The sequence below is a fragment of the Miscanthus floridulus genome, chromosome 11 (genome assembly GCF_019320115.1).
Source record: "Miscanthus floridulus cultivar M001 chromosome 11, ASM1932011v1, whole genome shotgun sequence".
Lineage (NCBI taxonomy): Eukaryota > Viridiplantae > Streptophyta > Magnoliopsida > Poales > Poaceae > Miscanthus > Miscanthus floridulus.
The window spans coordinates 73,992,286-74,006,941 of record NC_089590.1 but is presented as its reverse complement, the minus strand read 5'-3'; the positions used below and the strand labels follow the sequence as shown (position 1 = coordinate 74,006,941).

Below are 14,656 nucleotides of genomic sequence, written 5' to 3'. Positions count from 1 at the left end.
GATCAGGCCATGTAACTGAAATCGATATGACAGTTTAACTTAGACAGGGATAGGGGCGGCATGGTACATATTGGCATGTCAGTTCTGGCTATATCGCTAAATGAACATTTATGCATTTTAATAGCCTTTTTTAGGAAAATGGAAAAAGCCTAGCCACTATAGAACCGCAGACATAAGTTTTACAATTTACTGGCAAAAAATAAAGGGGATAAGAAAAAAAATGTAGAAAAAAATCATATGCAAAGTCTACTATAAATATTTCGCCAACAATTATTGGTAAAGGCATTCAAGATGACCTCACCCGGATATTTTCATGCTTTTTTTTGGATTCCATAGCCAAGGTTCCATACGGTCAAACTATTCTGGTAATACACACAATTTAGATCTTGTTTGGATGCAAAGTATTTTTAGAGTTTTATAATAATACCACAGTTTTGTAAAATGTATTGGTTTTAAATTCCCATGAAGTGTTTGGATGGAACAAATTTTATAGTTTTGAAAACGATAGTATTACTAAAACTGTATATTTTTTCAGGAGTTTTTCGAACTCCTCCACTATAAACTTCTTTTGTCTGAACTATGGTTTTACATGTCCTTGCTTTCTAAACTAAAGTTTCTTAATACGAGAGGTTTTTAAAACGACAACATCAAAAGATGGGAGGAATTATTTAGATCGCATGTAGACTTTTTAGAACACATTTAGATTTTTTTTTTGAGGGGATAGAGCGCATTTAGATGGACTCTCAAACTGCGACGGGGCCGTTAGCCAATCGATGGGCCACGTTTATGGGCCATCAAAGTTTTTGCAGCTTAGGCCCTTTGTATGTAAAGAAGATCTCCAGGGCTACAAGTCCCCATCAAGAAAAGTTACCACGACTACGACTACGAGGCCCACCACTCTTCACCTCAAAACAATTAAGTTTTGCTAAAAAAAACAATTAAGTTGGGTGGAAATCTCAATTTTACCGAGTATTTGACCAACACGTTATCGTAGTTTACATATTCCAACTACTACTGACGACACATCTGACTGTTAGATCTTAATCTAATGATTACAATTATTGTCCGAAGAATACCGTATTTTGGGCACCTGAATATAATTATAATTAGTCGGTACACTAGTAGAAACAATAGTACATATACTTTTGCGCATCGTTCATTTAATAAACGATGGTCCCAAAAATTACATTCTGCCTCTTATCTTCTTTTGTTTTTTTTAAACTACCAAAAACACTGACATATCATGTAAGAATTCTAAGTGGATATTTGCGCCTACCACGCGTTCTAACACGTATGAGGCCACACAAGCTTGTTCCCCTATGGGGCTTCATTCCGCTACTTGTGTATCGTATAGTTACACAAAAAAGGATAAGAAAAGGCAGAAAACAAATTAAAAAATCACTACTCTACAAATGACTTCGTCATGGAAGCATGCAATCACTACTGGAAACAGCAACATTGCCGAGGGCAAAAGACTTTGCCGAGGGCCTTATTTCGGGCACTCGGCAAATCCTTTCTTTGCCGAGGGCCGCCCTCGGCGAAGCTTAGCCCTCGGCAACGGCTCGTTCGCCGAGGGCCGGACCCTCGGCAATCAACGACCCACGGCAAAGGCCCACCTTTGCCGAGGGTCGGGCCGTCGGCACAGTACCGCCTCTCGGCGACCTTGGCCGAGCGTGACGGCGGCACCGGCCGTCAGCCTTTGCCGAGGGCTCGGCGTTAGGCCCTCGGCAAAGAATTTGGAAATAAAAAAATAAAACTCTTTGCCGAGGGCCCGTTGTACAGGCCCTCGGCAAATATTTTGAACGGGATGGCGCCGGCGGAAATAAAAAGAAAACATCTTTGCCGAGGGCCTTGGATGTTGGCCCTCGGCAAAGAAATTAAATAAAAAAATAAAAAACTCTTTGCCGAGGGCTCTGGATCTAGGCCCTCGGCAAAGAGGGGACCCCATATAAAAAAGGGAACGGCCTTATCCCAAGCCGCGCCCGCCCGAGCCGCTGGTCAGCCGCCGCCGCCGCCGCGCACGCCACCGCGCACGCCGCCGCGCGCTCGGCCGCCGCGAGGACGCCGCCGCGCGCGGACGCCGCCGCCCGCGCAGGCCGACCCGCTCGCATCGCCCGCCGACGCAGCGCAGGCCGCCGCGCGCTCGCCCGCCGACGCCGCGCAGGCCGCCGCCGCCGCTCCCCCGTCGCCCCCCGTTTCCTCCTCTCCTGTCAGTCTTGACCTGAAGGTTCGGTGCCGTTATCATTTCATTCAGTGGTAGACCATGATGTTTACGGTTAATCCACCACAATGTCAGTCTTTCGGAAATACTTACAGGATATAACGGTTGTGCATCAGTATGTATATCTATACAAGTACGTGTCTATGTTTGTATCATGTTTTGAAATTATAAAAAAAAACTGCACCTTAATTAGTTGTAACAGTACAACTCTATATATATGCATGATTAATCTAGCTAACCGTTACAAGTAGGTGTTTGATTATTGGCATGATAATTAACGAAATGAAAGTACGCTGATGAACACATTGCACATGTGGCCAGTCTTGCATGCCAGGCAGCCCCGGAACCGTGCATGTGATGTGAGCCCTCTGCTCCGAGCTAGCTAGCAGGTCGCCCCCTTGCAATGATTCCACCGTTAGGGCTACTGACAGTTAGTCGTCGTGGACCCACCACTGACTAATCATTAAGCTACTAAGTACATACTGATTATTAATCAGCATCGATCTAGTAGAGCGTGTAAATTTAGGATTTACTGGTTCAGTACTTTTCTGCAGTTGCACTTGTTTTATTCATTGTCTAAGCGGGTCATGTTTTGAAGCAATTACTTGGGCATGCAATGCAGGTGGTTCTGGATAACGGCCTCGTCTGGACGACCTTGCCGTCACCTTCACTTCCCCGTCCCTCGGTCGAGTAGAAGGTAAAACCATGGGTTGTCGGCCATCGCGCCGTTTTTTGATGTGGATGGCCTTCGTGCCTCCCATTGTTGATGTGTCGGCCTTTGTGCCGTGAATGTGGGTGTTGGCCATCGAGCCGATTTTTTTTTGCAGGTTTTGGAAACCTCCCCGTACAGGGGAGGTTCTGCCGAAATTTTTAACTTATACCCTTTTTTTTTGCAGAGCAAAGGACGTCAAAGGAGCTTCAGAGTAGTCGATTGTCCTCGTCGGCGCTGCGACTCTCCACTGCCCCGACTCGCCACTGCCCCGCTACCCTGTCTCCACCGCCACCTTAGGTATAAACAACCTCTCCTCCTGTATCTTTGTCGTAGACTGCGTAAACCAGTTAGGCGTCTCCCGTCCGAAAGAGATACGGTTGGAGGCATGCAGATCACTGTGTGTATCTGACCGTATCTGTTTCGGATTGTCCACGTTTTATGGACAGCCCGCGTATGCGTAGATGAGGTCAGTTTCCATGCTCCGCTCCGATCCGAGCCAGAATTTCGGCAGCACCTCCCCATTGTTCTCCGAATACACAAACTTCTTTGCAGGACGTGTATTGGGAGAACATCGGAGAGGTGCTGCCGAAATTCTGTCTCGGATAGGAGCGGAGCATGGAAACTGACCTCATCTACGCATACGCGGGTGGGATTAGGATCTATCCTCACCTATTAGACAGTAGGAACACCGGCTAGGTGCAGTTGACAGTGATGACGAGACCTATAATCCCAATCATGAAGATTATTCGTAATACATGTAATACTATGTCTTGTTTATTTATTTTCATTTATATTTTGTTTATTTATTTTCAGTCTCTAATATGTGTACTAACAAGTCTTGTTCATTCTTCGTGCGTGCAGGTGATTGATCAAAGATGGCGAGTAGCCGGCCACGACGTGACACACCCTCGGCTTACGCGAGGAGGCCGCCGGAGGAGGGGGAGGCAGGCGAGGGACAGTTGCAGGAGGCAGCGGGAGGACGAGGGACAACGGCAAGAGGCCGCGGGAGGAGGGGGAGGCAGATGACAGGAGGCAGTGGTAGGAGGCAGCGGACTCAGCCCCCTGAGCCCGTGCCACCGACGGAGGAGGAGGAGGAGGTCGAGGAGGAGCAGGGTGCGGCGCCCGAGGACGAGGGAGGCGAGGCGTCGGGTGTCTACCAGCGAGGCCCAGCGACGCTCCCTTCGTTTCCGCTTCCTCAGAACCGTCTAGTGCTTCGCCCTGTGCCGCCCAAGTAAGTAAATATAAATGATATCACAACTACTTCATATGATATGTTTGAAATCGAAAGAGAAACTGATAAATTTTCTTCTTACTTGTGCAGGGCTTGGGAGGTGTTGTCAGGTACTCCTCTGCGCTCTCCCGCGACCGTCTTGGGTGTGTTGTGTCGGAAGTGGTTCCCCGGCATTGTGGAGTTGCCGTCGGAGGCCCGAGAGCCAGCCTACACGTGGGAGAGGTACGCCCTGGGCGAGGACGACCAGTACCGCAACAAGCAGGAGCGGATACTTGCTGAGTTTTGGGTAAGTTCCTCTCGCACAACATTAATCAATCCTTCACATTGAATTCTATTTTTTTCAAATAACGATTGGATATATCATCTTTTATGCAGAGGTTTTTCAGGGCCGAAGAAGGAACCGAGGGCCTCGCTGATCGTGTGGCGCATGCAGCCTGTAGGAAGTATGTCACCGACATGTTTCACGAGGCGCGCGTCCAGGCCCACATAGACTACTACGCGTCGGCTCGTAGAATGACAGTCACCAAGAGGGAGGCTCGACAGATGACGCTGACCCAGGAGCAGTACCTTGAGGTACATGAATAACATTGATATTGTTTTGTTTTTGAATTAAATATGTTCAATTTCATCTTCATATATGTCAAACACTCGTTGACATGTAGGTGATTCCCTGGTGGTGCCGAGCGCATGCCGACGCCTGGACAATGATCGTGGCTAGGTGGTTCACGCCGGCCTACATAGAGAAGCACGAGTCTCAGCGGGCACTGCGTATGCTCAGGCCAGCTGCCACTCACCATCAAGGCAGCAGGAGTCTCCCCGGATTCAAATCGGCATATGTAAGTGATTTTTCTTCTATTTAGTTTCACGCTTAACGTATGCCTGATTGCTCACCACCTGCCGCCTTTCTCGCAGGAGGCTGCGCACCCGGACGAGGATGTCTCGATGTTCACGGCGTGGGCTATGTCCCACCAGACCAGGGTGGCCGGCGACGTCACCTGGGACCCGGCTGCCCCTCGCGAGGCATACTCCGACCCTAACGTGTACACTAAAGTCCAGGAGTACACGTCGGCGGTACAGCAGCGGCACGGGCCAGAGTACGACGTCCGCACCGAGCCCATTGATGCCGAGGCCATCATGAGGCTCGGTGGCGGCAGGAAGCACGGCCGGACGTGGATTGCGAACGCCGCCATCGACCCCACCACTGTTCCCACTCTGAGCCAGCTCCGAGCACAGAGCACGAGTTCCAGCCAGCCCATACGCTCACGGCCTACTCCGACACTGCAGCGGGTCGATGCGCTCGAGGTAATTCTTGTTTTACTCGTCGTAAATTAATATTCTCACACTTGAGTTAGTTTTGTATTACTGAAATATTGGAGTGCAATATGGCAGGCCCAGAACAACGAGAAGACGGCGCAGATCACGGCCCTCACTGCTCGGCTGGAGGCTGAGCAGGCCGCTCGGGAGGCCCAGGAGGTCAGGATTGCAGAAATGATGCGAATCATGCAAGCTCTTGGGCAGAAGACGGGTGTGCCTGTGCAGATGTCAGCTCCTCCGCCTCAGGTGCCGCACGCGTTTGCAGCTACTCCTGTAAGCGTTAAAGTTCACTTCTCGCTTGTGTGACATAGAAACCCAGAGAACACTAGCTACTGATTTGCTTGTATGACATAGAAACCCAGACAACACTAGCTATAAAAAATTTGATAGGTTTCTGTCTAAATACTAAAACTGTAGTCCTAGAATAATTACTGCAATCTCACATAAGCATATAATTGTTTGTGCAGCCTCAGTCGGCGGGTTCCAATAACCCCCCTCGTGCGTCACCTGATTATGGAGGCTTCGTTACACCACCCTCGACGCAGAGGCCAGACGGTTGGGAAGGTTGGTGACGCAGAGGCCAGACGGTTGGAGAGGTTGGCCAGCCTCAGTCGGATTTGAACTTGTGGACTTGACACTTGAGTTAGATTGTGGACTTATGGAATTGTTGAATTTGGACTTGTGATGATACATGTGATATCTGTGAGATATATGTGATATTTGTGAGATATATGTGATGATTGTGATATTTGTGGGATATTTCTGCTGTTGAATATATATATATATATTTTTTTTGTCTGCATGGAAAGCAAGAAACAGGTGGAATGTTGAAAATTTTCACTGGTCTTTGCCGAGGGCCTTGACCATAGCCCTCGGCAAAGAAAATCCCAGGAAAAATTAAAAACAGGTCTTTGCCGAGGGCCTTAACCATAGCCCTCGGCAAAGAAATTCCCAAGAAAAATTAAAAAGTAGGTCTTTGCCGAGGGTTTTGAACACAGCCCTCGGTAAAGAAATTCCGAGACAAAAATAAAAACGTAGGTCTTTGCCGAGGGCCTTCGATATAGCTCTCGGCAAAGAAATTCCGAGAAAAAAAAAGAAAATAGCTCTTTGCCGAGGGCCTCTATGTCAGCCCTCGGCAAAGACGCCGTGGAAAATAACCGTGAACCTAACGACTACTTTACTTTGCCGAGGGCCGCCGTTAGCCCTCGGCAAACACTATGCCGAGTGCCCGAAAAAAGGCCCTCGGCAAAGAGTCCTTCGCCGACGTTTTTTTTCCCGAGGGTTCTTCACCGAGGGCTGTCCTCAGCAAATCCTTCGCCGACGGCTGAAGAGCTTTTGCCGAGGGCTTCAGGCCCTCGGCAAAGACCCTGCGTCCAGTAGTGAATTGTTTGCCTGTCACTTCACTCATAGAGAACTCGCGGGATACGGCCGGATGTAGGCGGAGTTGAGCTGCCAGATCTTGACGGATTTTGCTTTGACGTGCACATTTGTGGCATTGTTGAAGAGGAACACGCGGGCGGAGTCGTAGATGGCTCGTGTAGGGTACACGCGCGACGTGATGCACGTCCTTCCGCCTTGAGCAAAGCTCTCCACGATGGAGTGATCAACCTGTGTGTGTGCATCAGAAGCAATGAGCATGCAGTGCGAAGAACGATGAGCTAGTTAGAAGTACACCTGTGGCCAACACATAGTAATACCGGAACACATAGATATATACATTGGCTTAACATTTATATAGCACTGTAAAAACTTACCAGTATTCTGACCGAAAGATTCTCCCCATCGAGCACAGGGACCAAGCTTCCGTATACTCTCTTAACCAGATCGTTCGCTTTGGATGCCCTAGTAGAAATAGGAAATTAACAAAGTACGGTAAGCATCTGTCAAGTAATTTGCCCAAGAAGCTTCACACAACCTAGCTTAAAAATGTGCATGCATGGTGATAACATGCACAGTAAATATATACCTGAGCTCGTCTTGGCAGAAGAAAGTTTGGAGGCTGCCGTCCGTTCCCTTGACCAGGTAGAAGTACACGGCGGTCTGCTCGGACAAGTCTTCGTCCGCCAGCACGAGAAGGCCGAACGGGCCGAGCAGGCCCCGCCCCGCCGCGCCGGCGCTGGTGCTGCAGTTGAACGTCACGTCGGCCTCCGTCACGCCCTCCGCGTCCGACGCGTCCACCTCGAACACGGCCTCGATGTCCAACTGCACGCACGCACACGATACACACGATCGATCGATTAGCTACAAAAAAATAAGTCTGCATGCAACGCGCGCGCTATCGAGTTCGTTCGCTGCGGCTGCGGCTGCGTCACCTGTGTCGCCTTGCCGCCGACGTCGAGGGGCACGACAGATCCGCGGTCCAGCGCGATGCCGCCGAAGCTCCTGCCGCTCATCCGGAGGTTCTCCACCTCCACCACCGGCCACTGGAGCAGGTTGCTGCCCGTCTTCGTGTCCAGGAGGATCGTCCTCGGGATTGACTGCACGTGCACGGCATGGAAAAAATTAAATAGGTGAATGTGCTCGGTACTCTAATTAGCAAGAAGCCGGGTGCCCCGGTCATAATTCACGGCTCGCAGACAACTAAACGCTCAGAAAAGAGACCGTTAACCAGAATCTGTAAACGTGACAACTGACCAACAACTCCAAGAAGAGAGCATTATTATTACTAAACAAAGCAATAATATAAGTAGAATTATTAGACTCACTAATCCCCGTTTCCAAGACAGATATAGCCGCACTGTGTCCATCGATTTTTTTAGATCAATTATATTAGTTGTATTCTATCATATCGCAACTGGTCAACGCAGGACAGTGCCAGTTGAACAACATGAACCGATCCTAATTAAGCTCCGCATTATATTGCAGATGTCAATGCGCCCTCCACGTCTTCAGTTGGGCCCTATGCAAGGCAAGCTAAAGACATCATCGGAGGCAAGGCAAGAACCAGCAGCAGCTCTCCGGTCCGTTTCCTCATTGTCGTTGGACGGCTTTGACTACGGTGTATTATAGACAAGACGCTGGGGCAACAAGCCAATTCGCCATGCATCTCTCGCCCTCAGCCAATCGGAGACGAGTCGCGGTCGCACGCCAGGAAATAATTTCGATGATCCGCTTACGGTTACGGCATCGCGTTCGTGTTCTCGCGTGTCCTATTGGGAGGCCAGGACGAGATCTTCGTTGGGCCCTGATTTGTCTGGGCGGTTGCTTGCGAGACGGTTGGAAGAAGGATTCAACAATTCGGATCGTGCAACTCGTTTTTTTCGGATAACATGGCCGTGCGAGGGCCCGGCCCCGCGCGTGCAAAGTGTTGTGCTTGGACCGTGCGCTCCTCTCGTTTTCCCTCCTCTACTAGCTCTAGTTGTAGACGCAAAGCAGCGTGCCTCACGTGCTGCCGTGCTGGAGCTCAGCTGGCTGCTGGCGTGGAGGGGACGGGACGGGATCACGGGAGACCATGAAGGCGCGTACAGGGACATGTACAGGTTTGATGATCGGAGCCTCTGTGCTTGAACACTTTTCAGATCAGATTCATTTGGACGGTATATGCATAGGAACAGCACAGCTTGCAGAGTCCTAGCTAGTGTTTGCATGGATCAAGCCACGCTCGTCTAGATGGTTCTTTGTGCTAAGGGAGGAAGCTAGGAAAAAATTTAGGAGGGGCTAAACAACGGCAATTAGCAAGAAAAGAGGTTCAGCAAATTTCAGCCCCTCCTACCTATACATCTACAGCTAAAATTTCAGACGGCGGCTCTACGGGGCTTCGCTTGCTCGCGAGCGGTAGGGGGGCTGCCGCTAGCTCCGTGCCTGTTTGTGCTTTACGTGGTTTTCCAGGTTTCTTGGATGATCAAATTTCCTTATTTTTTGTTGTGATTTTCTTCTTATCTTAAAAAACAAAGAAAAAAGACAAGTTGATGAACCCCTACCGGCTACCCCTACCGTTGTCTCCTTCAATCGGCTGCCAGAATTAATGGTAGTAGAACTGTCGTTTATACGCAACCCCCATTGCCCATCATAAACCAGCCTAGCTACATTACTATCGAGTTACGGTACGTGACACCATCGCCCATCACAAAAAAACGACCCAGATTATCAAGTTATATTATCTTTTTTTTAGGAAAATCAAGTTATATTATCTGATCATTAATGATCCGGATGTCAAATCCAAATGTTGCCAGCCCAGCCCAGCCTCAAAAGGAACGAACGAACGTACCTGCACGGATGACCAGCCCTTGAGGATGTCCGCGCGCTCGCTGTCGGTCTCGCCGACCCACCCCCAGAGCACCCGCCGGCGAAGCACGGGGTCGTAGAAGGTCTTGGACGCGTAGTACTTGCCGTAGTCGTACCGCAGGCCGATCCCGACGTCGTTCTCCGCGTCGTCGGGGGTCCACGTGTCCGTCGCCGGGTCGTACGTCCCGATGGCGTAGTAGTCGTGCTTGTCGTCGTCGAGGCTGGCCTTGACCACGTGCTTCACGCCAGGCCCGGGCGCCGCCGACGTCTCCAGCCCGTCCCCGTTGGCCGCCGCGGCGCTGCCGCTCGCGGCCACCGGGTAGAAGTCGACGCACTCCCACATGCCGGTGCCCGGGACGACGTGCATCAGCGCGGGCGCCGGGTCGTACCGCACGAAGTCCTCCGTCCGGTACACCAGCGCCAGCCCCGCGTGGTCCCGGTCCTTGGACCCGATGGCGACCCGCCACGCCGTCGTGTCGTTGGGCGCCCGCCACGCCGTCGTCGGGTCGCGGAAGTCCGTCGCCCCGATGCCCGGCGGCGGCACCAGCACCGGGTTGGCGTCCGACTTGACCCACTCCCGCAGCAGCGGGTCGGAAGGGTCGGCGGGCTCCGCGAGGTTCTGCACCTGCACCGACTCCGCCGTGGAGCCCGTGTAGAGCATGACGATCCGGCCGTCCGGGAGCCGCGTGGCGGACCCGGACCACACGCCGTTGGCGTCGTACGGGTGATCCGGCACCATGGCGAGCGGTAGGTGCAGCCAGTGGAGGAGGTCGCGCGACACGGCGTGGCCCCAGGTGATGTTGCCCCACACCGCGGAGTCCGGGTTCCACTGGTAGAAGAGGTGGTACCAGCCCTTGTGATACAGAGGACCTGCGTGCATGCAAAAATGTCACGCTTCATCACGACATTAATACGCGAAAGCTTGCTAGCTGATGGGATAATATCTCTGCGCCGATACGATTGTATCGTGCATTAATGCGACCCGTGGAATGCTAGGAGACACGCAGAAAAGCATGCCGAGTTCACATGTGATCGATCGATTGGAGCCAACAACTTACCGTTCGGATCTGGAGAAGCCGGTTGAGGAAGATGGCGGATCGGGCATCGCCATGTGCACGACGCGTCCGTGACAGAAACGCGGAACGAAGTCAGAGCCAGATCGAGAAAAAAACGATCGCGTGATCAGCGATAGATGGCGACGGGTCTAACTAACCGTTCATCCAGTTCTTGGGGGGCTGGAAATGGAACGCCGTGCGCTGCCACGCCAGCATCGCGTTGGTCCAGGAGAAGTCCTCGACCGCGCCGAGGAGCGGGGCCGTGGACTTCTCCGACACGCCGTCGGCCACGCCACGGGAGGCGGCCACCTCCACGACGGCATGGCCGCCGCCGCCCGCGGGAACGACGGCGACGCCGCCCCCACCCTGCCCGTCGTCGACGTGCTGCGACGCGAGGACGGTGACCGCAACGAGGACCAGCAGGAGCACGGCGGAGACGACGGCGGGGAGAACGGTCGTCGTCGCCGCCGGCGGCGGCCGCTTCTTCCCTGCACCGGCGGGGGCAGCACGCCCGCGAGGGTCCGTCTCCGGGAGCAACGGCGTGCGCGCGCCCCCGTCCAACATCGCCGGATCAGCAACGGCCGGGATCATGGCTGTCTGCCACCGGAAACACCAGGCTTTCTTGCTATCTAGGGTACGAGTAATGGTAGACGAGATCGAGGCATATGCACTCGGTGGCACAGCAGTTTTATGCTGTGGCTGCCATGGCCGCGTTCATACGGAAGGGAAGTATGAAACGAGAGAGGTGAACGTTGGAGCAGCGGAGCAGGCGCCAAGCGAGCAGTATTTATAGCCAAGCAGCTTTATTTGGAAGGACAGATCAGAAGGAGTTTGGCAATCATCTTTCGCCTATTGTTTGGAAGCCAAGTGCGGCTACCGGACGAATCGGGCAAGGAGAAAAAAGAAAAGCAACCGCGCGGGACCCTTTTGCTTCGGAGCAGCGGGTTTGTGGTGTGGGGGGGAATGCCATTGGCCGTCCAAGTGGATAGGAGGCCGAGTCAGCAAGACGGCAAGACCACGCCCCGATTCATGTGGGCCATACTAGAATCAATGAAACCCCCATAGAAAATTGGCGCCCTTGTAGTGAGAATTCAAAACATAGTGCCCAAAGTCTATATCAAATTTCAAGAGAGACATTCACCAAGCCAATCAGTTTTGCACAAGAGACGTCCCAAGTTCAGCAATCATATATATAAGAAATACGTTCGTAGCCAGAATTTTTTTTTGTTGCTGTTCAGCCGACATTTAATTTATTATTGTCTAGCTATAAAAAATTTTGTAAATTATCTCATGTGAGTTGTCCTTTTAATTGTACTACTTAATTGTGTAAGATTTGTTGCCTAAGATTTTTAAAAATTTAGGCATCTTAAATATAGCAATTTTCTTATATTTTACTCATGGACAATACACAAAATTCATTTTCACCAATAGTATACACATAAATTAAAGTGAATGTGTAGGCGAACTCATCAGTGTGGAGAAAAAAACATTTATTGGTATCCCACACACAACATTTTTTACAAATGCTACCTATGCGAACGCCGATTAATTAGTGAGGAAAAAAAATAAATTGTGACACAAAGTGATAAGCGATTACCACGCAACGATATTAGGATATTGTATAATGCTTTGAGATTTACCCTTAACCTTAGGTTCCACAACTGGCAAGAAAGAGAGGCATTACCATGATACAAGGGCGGTGGTTTTCTGCAACCAAGTACCAGATGTGAAACCATATAAGAGTTTGTTTAGCTGCAATTCAATCCACCTTGGTCAATATGTATCGGACTAGAAAATTAATTAGTTTTTCACCCCAATCCATCCCGATACATGTGAAGTTCACGAAGAATGGTTTAGCTTATATTTTGTTAGGACAGTTGAAAAGGATATTTTATGAAGCCACCACAATGAGTGTGCCACGTACTACTAACTGACTACGTAGGTGGTAAATTGTCATTACAAGCAACTAAGATGTCTGCGAGCTATTAACAGAAGTAGCACATGGAGATTACTACGATGGAATAGGACACGTTAGTGAACAACAAGCAGATCCAACCACGGAGCGGATCCCACAACTTCACCTGTCATTTAATTCTCCACACAACTTATACGTAAACTTTCAATAAGGGGTCTACACTAGTTTTAAAATATTTCTTAACCCCCACCCCCACGCGCCCGTCCATCCAACCCACTCCACCCAACAAAAAGGTACATCATTCACTACTGGAAACCGACACTTTGTCGAATGCCGGAAGCTTTGCCGAGTGTATTTTATCGGGCACTCGGCAAAGACGGCTTTGCCGAGTGTTTTTTTCGGCACTCGGTAAAGATGGCTTTGCCGAGTGTTTTTTTTCGGCACTCGGCAAAGATGTATTTTGCCGAGTGCCATTTTTCGGCACTCGGCAAAATGCGTCTTTGCCGAGTGCCTTTTTTTGGCACTCGGCAAAGAGGCATTTTGCCGTGTGCATTTTTTTTGGCCCTCGGCAAATCAATTTTTCAAAGCAATTTTTGAGGCTCTAAATGAATTCAAATGAAAAACTTTTCAACTACAAAGTTGTATAACTTCTCAAGATCTACAAGGTTTATTTTGGTCATTTCTTCATTTGACAAAGCGACAATAACGTTGTTCATAAAATCTACATCTCTCATATTAGTTTCATGAAAATAGAAGAGAGATATATAAGATTTGTGAATAATGTTACTACCACTATGTCGGATGAACAATGACCAAAATAAACTTTGTAGATCTTGAGAAGTTATGAAATTTTGTAGTTTGCAACATTTTGATCTGAAATCATCTTGTCATGCAAAAACGACGTTTGAATTTGAAAATTTTAAAATTTGAATTCTTCAAAAGACCTCGGATGGAAAAACTTCCTAAATGAAAATTGTAAATCTTCAAAAGTTATGAAACTATGTAGTTGACAACTTTTTGATTTGAAATCATCTTATCATGCAAAACTACGTTTGAATCTCTCAAATTTGAAATTTGAATTTTTCAAACGACCTCGGATGGAAAAACTTCCTAAACAAAAATTGTAGATCTCGAAAAATTATGAAACTTTGTAGTTGACCACTTTTTAATTTGAATTCGTTTAGGGCCTCAAACAAGCAATTTACTCCCGGTTTAGTATAATATATGAGGATAGATAACGGAATCTAGACACAAGTGACAGCGTAGTGCAGTGGTAGAGCAGCAGACACACGAGGTAGAGGTCGTGAGTTCGAATCCCGCCGGCCGCGTTAGCTGTGAATTTTGCGCAAAAAATGCAGCTACTTCGATGGCCGGTGGCGCTGGACGGGCGCTGGCCGATGGCGGCCTCCCCCGAAAAAAAAATTTGCTATTATTTTTGGGTTTTTTTATTTTTATTTTACCGAGTGTAAATCTTTGCCGAGTGCTTTTCCGGCACTCGGCAAAGGCTTTGCCGAGTGCCCGACAAAAAGCACTCGGCAAAGGCTTCTTTGCCGATTAATTTTTTGCCGAGTGCCCTTTGTCGAGTGCGGCACTCGGCAAAGCCTTTGCCGAGTGTATTTCGGACTTTGCCGAGTGCCGCAGGCACTCGGCAAAGTGCCGATTTCCAGTAGTGATTGCTGAACAATGGGCACATTTGGCAGCGCTTGGGTGGAGCCATTTTTTTACGCTCCGGGCCCGGGCGCCAAAACAGCTCCGGCTACGCACATCCTAGTGAAGAAGCGCTCCTCCGTGTGTCCTCGTTTGGTAGGGCTCTGCCCGCTCTGGTTCCAGAGCCGCACACGGAGCCGGTGCGGGAGCCGCACCAAACGAGGTCTAAGTCTTTTTTACTTCAATAGACACATAGAAATTCAAGTTTGAGAATTTAACTTTCATCTTACAAAACTTAACCACGTAGGACAAAATTTCAACAGGTAAATTAGAATTT

The 14,656-nt window shown here is 49.7% G+C and overlaps 1 protein-coding gene across 2 annotated transcripts; it reads right to left on the bottom strand.

The window, feature by feature from the left end:
* Window positions 1–6,004: 6,004 nt before the first annotated feature.
* On the bottom strand, window positions 6,005–11,684 carry LOC136491214 (beta-fructofuranosidase 1-like). 2 transcript variants are annotated; one of them, XM_066487454.1, is made up of 7 exons: window positions 10,916–11,684; window positions 10,761–10,769; window positions 9,686–10,572; window positions 7,791–7,955; window positions 7,445–7,680; window positions 7,233–7,320; window positions 6,005–7,086 (listed from the first exon to the last, which is right to left on the bottom strand). In XM_066487454.1, exons 1-7 carry the CDS (start codon window positions 11,346–11,348, stop codon window positions 6,883–6,885), a joined length of 2,022 nt encoding a protein of 673 aa, XP_066343551.1. In that variant the 5' UTR covers window positions 11,349–11,684; the 3' UTR covers window positions 6,005–6,882. The 2 variants fall into 2 exon arrangements, with proteins under 2 accessions (XP_066343551.1, XP_066343552.1); XM_066487455.1 differs by lacking the exon at window positions 10,761–10,769 and having other exon boundaries at window positions 10,916–11,683.
* Window positions 11,685–14,656: the final 2,972 nt, after the last annotated feature.